General features: G+C 40.3%; 2 protein-coding genes across 2 annotated transcripts; one reads left to right on the top strand and one right to left on the bottom strand.

Annotated features, from left to right (window-relative positions):
- Positions 1 to 2252: 2252 nt before the first annotated feature.
- Positions 2253 to 3425, top strand: BDR25DRAFT_357713 (uncharacterized protein; the record flags this gene model as incomplete). Its single annotated transcript, XM_033695842.1, has 6 exons — positions 2253 to 2275; positions 2588 to 2688; positions 2718 to 2874; positions 2915 to 2986; positions 3035 to 3200; positions 3228 to 3425. The coding sequence occupies 6 exons, from the start codon at positions 2253 to 2255 to the stop codon at positions 3423 to 3425; spliced, it is 717 nt and encodes a 238-aa protein (XP_033545232.1).
- Positions 3426 to 5643: 2218 nt separating this feature from the next.
- BDR25DRAFT_56839 (uncharacterized protein) lies at positions 5644 to 6295 on the bottom strand. The gene is made up of 2 exons (XM_033698756.1): positions 5996 to 6295; positions 5644 to 5931 (listed from the first exon to the last, which is right to left on the bottom strand). Exon 1 carries the CDS (start codon positions 6251 to 6253, stop codon positions 6002 to 6004), a length of 252 nt encoding a protein of 83 aa, XP_033545231.1. The 5' UTR covers positions 6254 to 6295; the 3' UTR covers positions 5644 to 5931; positions 5996 to 6001.
- Positions 6296 to 6929: the final 634 nt, after the last annotated feature.

Below are 6929 nucleotides of genomic sequence, written 5' to 3'. Positions count from 1 at the left end.
CTGTTTCTAGGCTTCCTAAGATAAATAATAGGTTTAGATATAATGTATAGGATAATTAATTAATTGTATTTATTGTGTTAATTTTTTGATCCTTTTTCCTGCTCTACTTGTGTTGCTCGGCTTTTTGTTTTGCTGATCTGAGTCCCTTGCGCACTTGCCCTATGCGCGACCAGCTTGCAAAATGCTGCAATTTGCTGCAAACTGCTGCAACATGCTGCAAAATGCTGCAATTTGCTGCAACATGCTGCAAACTGCTGCAATTTACAGCAACATACTGTTCGAGCTTATTGCTCGTACTATGTAGCAGCTTTCGTCAAGCGTTCCTCCTGTCTTGACAGTAGGTGCGCAAATCTGACAGCTGCAGTGTATAAATATAGTTAATAATATTAAAAAGTACACTTAAAAGTCTATACTTTTACTACTCCTTTATAAATGCTGCTTTATTAGTAAGCTTGTTAACTTCTTTATTATTATATAAGTCTATATCTCTGCTCTAGAGCAGTCTCTACCTAATTAAATTAATTATATAAGAGCTATAGTAAAAGTGTTAGTAAATAAAATTAAATTTAAGCTTATAAGTAATTATAGTAACAGCAGTGTTATTATTAAAAGCATTATTAAAAATAAAGTAACTAAGTATGCGCTTACTTATGCTAAACTGCTTTAATATTAATAATATAACCTTAGCTAGTTAATTACTAGTGTAAGCGCCTATAAGCTAAGGCAGCGTAATAGGTAGGTCTTAAAGCTTACTATTTAAGTTAATATAGTAGGCAATAATACTAAAAAACTTACGCTTACTAGCTTTTATTATTTATTTGTTAAAGCTTATATAGATTCTACTAAGTAATTATAACAGCTTATAAATAACATAAGGCCTAAGCTAGTTAAACAGTTATATAACATATTAGAAGACGCTTTTATAGTTCTTCTACAGCGCTGCTTTAGCAAGCAGGTTAGTAATAGTAATTAAGTATTAAAAAGCTAGTGTTTTAAACTTAAAGATAAAGTAGTTATTTATAATAAGCTAGTTAACTATAGTAAACTTAAAGCGCTACTTACTAAAGCTGTTAATCTAATTAGCTACTGCCTATAAAATAGGGACTTTTATAATAATAAGTGTGTTATAAACACTAGTAATTAGAGTTTTACTTAGTGCTATAAGCTTATAGCTAGGCTTCTGCTTACTAAGGTAGCACACAGCTAACAAAACTGCTACGCTTATATTATATATCCTAATACTAATATCTGTAAGCTTATGCTTAAAACACTAGTAGCAGATAAAAAATATATAGGTTAGATTTTTAAAAAAAGTAACATAATAGCTATAGTAATAAATCTAACTTTACTTATGTTAGTGCGTTATAATAAGCTTTATATACAGCTTAAGATAATTTTAATCTATGCTATTATAATTATTTTTAAGATAAGTGTTAAAAGCTTTATTTATAGTGTTATTAGCTACTTTAGAAGACAAAGTAAGCGTAGCTTACTTACTACCTTTAGTAGGCGCAATAATAGTGTTTTTAAGCTGTAACTTACACAATTATAACTTAAAAGTATGTGTATATAAAGGCAGCAAAGATAAGGCAGATAGCTAAGATTAAAATAATAGTAAGTTAATTATAATAAGCTAGCTTGTAGTGCTGCGCACGCGCTTTTTAGGCAAGAGAGCGCTATTAGAGATACGTTTCTTGGGCGGCATAAGGGCGACAATAGGGTAAGGTATACAGCAATAGATCTGCAACACTAGAAGTATATAGCATTATAGGTGATAGATGGAGATAGAGTATACAATATAAGACAACGCGCTAGCTGCTAGTTACACAGAGTTATTAGATATTACACAATACTACATAGTAAATAACACTAAGAAAAGTTTAGTATAGAGCTTTTATAGCTATCTAAGCTGCCTTATAAGCTGCCTTATCTCTAAAATTTACTATATACTTAAGGTAATTAAGCTATTAATCTAAATTAAGCTTACAGAAAAGCTTAGCTAGATTAATTGCGTTTCTATATAAGGTTTAGCTAGATTAATTAAATTAGCTTAGCATCAATCTTCTAATCAAGCTATTAAGCTAGCTTAATTGATCTTAGGTGTGCTTTATACAACAGTGCGTACCTTTTCTTGTTATAAGACTCTACGTCTATAAGCCTATTTCTTTTCCTAATTTCAACATGGCAATTTTGCTGGTTGAAGTGACAAAATATCCCGATAGAGGCAACTGCTGACAAACATTTAACTTGCAATGCAAGTGCAAGCGGAGCTGAAGTCAGACCTTTACACTATTAACCTAGAATATTCACGACTTGTAAGACTTAGCATAGGTAGAGTACATAGATCAGCTTAACGGGGCCTATTTAGGCTTCCTAATGTTTCACTCACACTTTTCTTCACTTTTCTGGCTTCCAACCTAGGCGCTAGACTATTTAAGACTGGCGTCTTCACTTAGCTAGCGCCTTTGCAACTGCCGATAGACAACTCTCTACGTTCCTCAACATATAAAAAAGTTGTACTACTAATAGTGTTAGTAATCCCACTGCCATTCACCTACTCAACATCAACTACACTTCTCAACATCAGGCTACACTTCTCAACATCAGGCTACACTTCTCAACATCAGCTACACTTCTCACCCTCAGGCTACACTTCCGAAGCGCCTAATACGCTTTCAGTTCTAGCAAGTCTGCTGCCCCTTCGGGATTGCAAACAGTACCCCCGCCAAATTTCACACCTTGTAAATCAACAGATATTAAGGTTCCAAGCTCCTTTCCAAGCGTCAACCCAAAGCATACGCTCTTAAGCCCCGATCCACAAAATCGACCTCAACACCTAGACACTCAATTAGCGCCAGACTCTATCAACCTAGGGTATGGAACACCCCCCAGCCAGGGCTTCTCCACTTGATAGCGACATAGGACGGACAGAGAGCTCAGGAGAGCAAGCAAAAAATAAGAAGACAGCCGCATCAACATCTCGCAAGTGAACATCTATTCGCGACCATTCGCAACAAAATCCAATGCCTTTCAGCGACCAACACCGAGAGTCAACGCAGACAGCGGACGAGGGCGCAATCATGCCGAAAACGGTAGAAGATCTTCACAAGAATAGGCTCCTATGGTACAAGCTCCACATCTTCATGTATGATCATCGAAATTTTCGTTCCAACGAAGTGAGCCGTACACGCCTCGACATAGTCATCTCTCTTAACTACATCGGGTAGCTATATTTCTCTGATGACGAAGCACGAACGCTGCGGAACACAACTATTAAGGGAGGAAGTGCATTGCAAGAAGACCATTATTTTTTTTTCAGCCTAAAACTCCCAGCAAGGCTTCAGAGTAGAGCAAAGTCCAGTACGATTACAGGATCTGCGCCGCCCATGATGTGGCTCCGCTTTTTGAGAAGGCGTTTGGTGTGATGGAGGGGGATCTAAAGAGGAATAAAGAGTTTGTTAGGCTGGTGAGGAAGAGGGGGCTAAATCTCAGCAAGGGGAGGTTTAGCTAGAGATGGGGTTGAAAACCTCACGATGATTAGATTAGCACATGTCTTATAAGGGTTTAGATAGCTCCTTTATCATTAGAGAAGGCGGAAATTATTCTATTCTAGTTAGTCTTTTAGAAGTCGTTTAGAAGTAAACTATAAAATAGCGTAACATGTCTCTATAAGAAACTTAAAGGTTGTATTAAAATATAGAGGGTGTCTGTAAAGTGTTCAGAGAGCACACTTGAACATGCTTTTAGACAAGAAACCAGCCTTTAAAAGCATTAACAACAATAAGGTAGACTATAACGGTGTTTTTATATTAGAGGTGCTGAGAACACTAAATATGGATATTACTAAGGCGAAATGTATAGTAAATATTAGACGTATGTTTTGGTTCATGCACATCTACAACTTTTCACATGTCTTAATTGCCTACCCCACATAGCTAATCTTCTCCTTAAACCCGCTTTTTACTACATTGTCTAGCTTCTTTAGTCCCTTGTCTAGTTAGGTCTTAAGATCCTTATTAACCTTCTCGACTTCTTTAACTATTAGCAAATCAATACCAAGCACCTCGCGAGAAACTCTGAGGGCATTCTAGAGAATAGAGTAGTGGAGCAGGCGTTTCTTCATATTAACGACGTATTCCCTTGTTTCCCTACTAATTTCTTGCTTTATTTCTTGTTGGATCCTTGTTCATTGCTTTCAGCCCAGCGGGCAGTGTGTTCTGTCTAACTCACATCAGCAACTTCATAATCTGAAAGAGGGAGCAGACGAGACATACTGTATTCCACCCACCTGATATATCACCTCCCATCAACCTCCCAGCATACTTCCTCGCCTCCCTAAACTTATCTTCTCTATTAAGTTGAGTTTTTAACACAGCAATTGCCAGGGGATTGCTTCTAACATTCTTTGCCCCTACCCTAGTCTCCTCTAAATGCTCTTTATTCTCTATTAACTTAACATCCTGCTCTACAGACACAACACCTTATCTCCTCTTCCCACCGGCTACTCGCAGCTTTATTATGAAGCCCCTGCATCACCTTATACATCACACTCTTATTCTTTGTCCTTAGATTTGTTTTACTCGCCCTCTGCAGCGCTCTTAAAACAAGATAGTATTGTAGCTTCGTTCTTGTTTCACATAATTTTCTCCAGTCACAAGGAGCAGAGTTTGATGCCGCCATCGTAGAATTCTTCCATCATGTGCACCACGTTCTTCTAATCCTTACTGCTCTTACAGTTGTTGACACCCTCCCGGGTGACGTTCCATCGTGCGGGCTGGTCGCGGTTGCGGTCGATTTGCTTGAGTGGGAGAGTTATTTTGCCTAAGGTTATCTCGAGGGGCCTGGCTTCGAGGTGGGGACGGTTTTCGAACTTGCACACCAAATCCTCCTGCCCCTCTGTGAAGTGTTCGGGAGAAGACTTTGGCGTGGAAATTTAGTAGGATGGAGGAGAGTTCCGGGATTAAGGGTTTGAGGAACTGCAGGAGGGCGCCTGGGGTAGAGGGTTAACCGAAATGGTCTGTTGGAGGGTAGAGAGGGTACCTTGTTGGCACGCGCTACACCGTGAAAATGCGCATCGCGAGCCATTGGCAACATGGCGGATGGGTAGCCCCGCTGCATTGACTACGTAACGGGCGTTTGGTGGATGGAGTGAAATATTGGGAGCTGCGGAGTTTTCAGGAGTGAGTACCCTAGGTCACGTTTTCGTCTCACCCCGTGCCTTTTAACTCGTGGCGAGTCACAGTGACCCTGGGCCGTAGTAAAGCGGTATAGCATGATGGGGTGCGAGCAAAGATGGTTGGTTGATAGAGCGCGAGCGATCGCGCGCATTTAAGTGAGGGCAAGCCATATTCTAGTGAGGTGAGCATAGCAGAGGAAGCTTTGGGATCGTTCAGTTGTTAGAATCCAGGAAGCATGAAACGAGACACTGCGGGGTAGTGCAGGAACTAGACAAGAAAAGCTAGCAGGTGACTCTAAAAGCGGCTCCGGGGAACATCTAAAAAAGGAGTCAAAAGTCCTCGGACACAGGGTTACTATGATAAATTTCAGCTGCCCACTAGCTTAACCTGCACTCAGATAATCATCGAATACAAACATTAGACACTTTCAAATACAATGAGCCCGATCTCGTAATATGGTTGCGTTCAAGTATACAATTTCTTGAGTTGGGTTTTTTTATGTACAATCTCATGTGGTAGAATAATCTTGACATAGGAGGGTCAAGAACAACGAACGACAGGCAAAACAAGTCCCGTTCCATACCAACTTTGACCATTGATAAAACACTTGGCTTGATGTAGTTTGAAGGAGTCAATGTCATATGACGGGTGGAGCAAGATCGAAAAGAGCGTGTTCGGAGAGAGTTGGTACAATTGAAAGAAGCTACAATTATCGGTCGAGAACGAATCGGTGTGCGTGATAGAGGGCTCAATCCTTTCCATGTAGTCAATATCTGTTACAATGCCCGATTCAGCTCACAAATTCGAAACGTACTTACCTCAACCTAAATGCAACCAGATGGACACCCACAATCAGAGGGGCCCCCAATACCACGGCAGCACGAATGGAAACTGCTTAGACTGTTCGCGATGGAGCTCGCCTGGCAATCATCTCCAAATTGGAAGTTTCCGCCAATTTGGTTGCAGCAAGCGTGAGTGCCAATCGGACTTGAAGAACCACCGATGAGACACTTGCAGGCCTCGGTAGTGGAGAGGATAGTGGCAGTGACTACGGCGATGAGCTTGAAGAGCTGCATGTTGGGTTTTGGAAAGATGTTTTCAGATGTAGATGTAGAAAAAGAGACAGGAGTGATGATGTGTTTGATCAGGTACTGTTTACCCAGCGGGTTTCTGCTTTCTTTTATATGTCTGCACACCACCCCTGGTGGTGTGTTCGCACATCACCTCTGTACTTAGAATCCTGCAGCAGCGACAGTATACACTGCAACATTGGGTTCAGTATACGAATCTGCACTATTGAAGGGATGCAATCCTACGTCGGGAGACCTCCAATACACTGCGCGACAGGGAAGAATGTGAGATGCCCTAGTTCCTTCTGGTTCCCTCGGTAGAAGTTGCGAGACCGATAGTGTCAGGCAGTCTTGAAAATCCTTTTATGGAATTTTTCAAATGTGTGCTCATGTAGTAAGTGACGGATAAGGGAATATATTAGGCACTTTCTAGTAGGTAACGAATCACAGCCATTCACACTTGTAAAAATTCCCAGTTGATTCCTATATTCCAGTACTGGAAGAGCAGAAATTTCATACAGGAAGGGGAAAGAGTGAAACGGAAAGAATTCTTCCCTGCGGCAGTATCACTTGCTAGATAGATAGGCACCATCTGTATATTGCTGATTGGTTAGAACTGCATTTAATTTCGTATCAAGTAACGTTGCTAGGCGTAACTGGACATTTTAATAGATCTCCGATC

This window comes from Lindgomyces ingoldianus, assembly GCF_010093535.1.
Source record: "Lindgomyces ingoldianus strain ATCC 200398 unplaced genomic scaffold BDR25scaffold_25, whole genome shotgun sequence".
NCBI lineage: Eukaryota > Fungi > Ascomycota > Dothideomycetes > Pleosporales > Lindgomycetaceae > Lindgomyces > Lindgomyces ingoldianus.
Note: the sequence above shows the minus strand (reverse complement) of the source record. Positions and strands in the feature narration are given on the sequence as shown.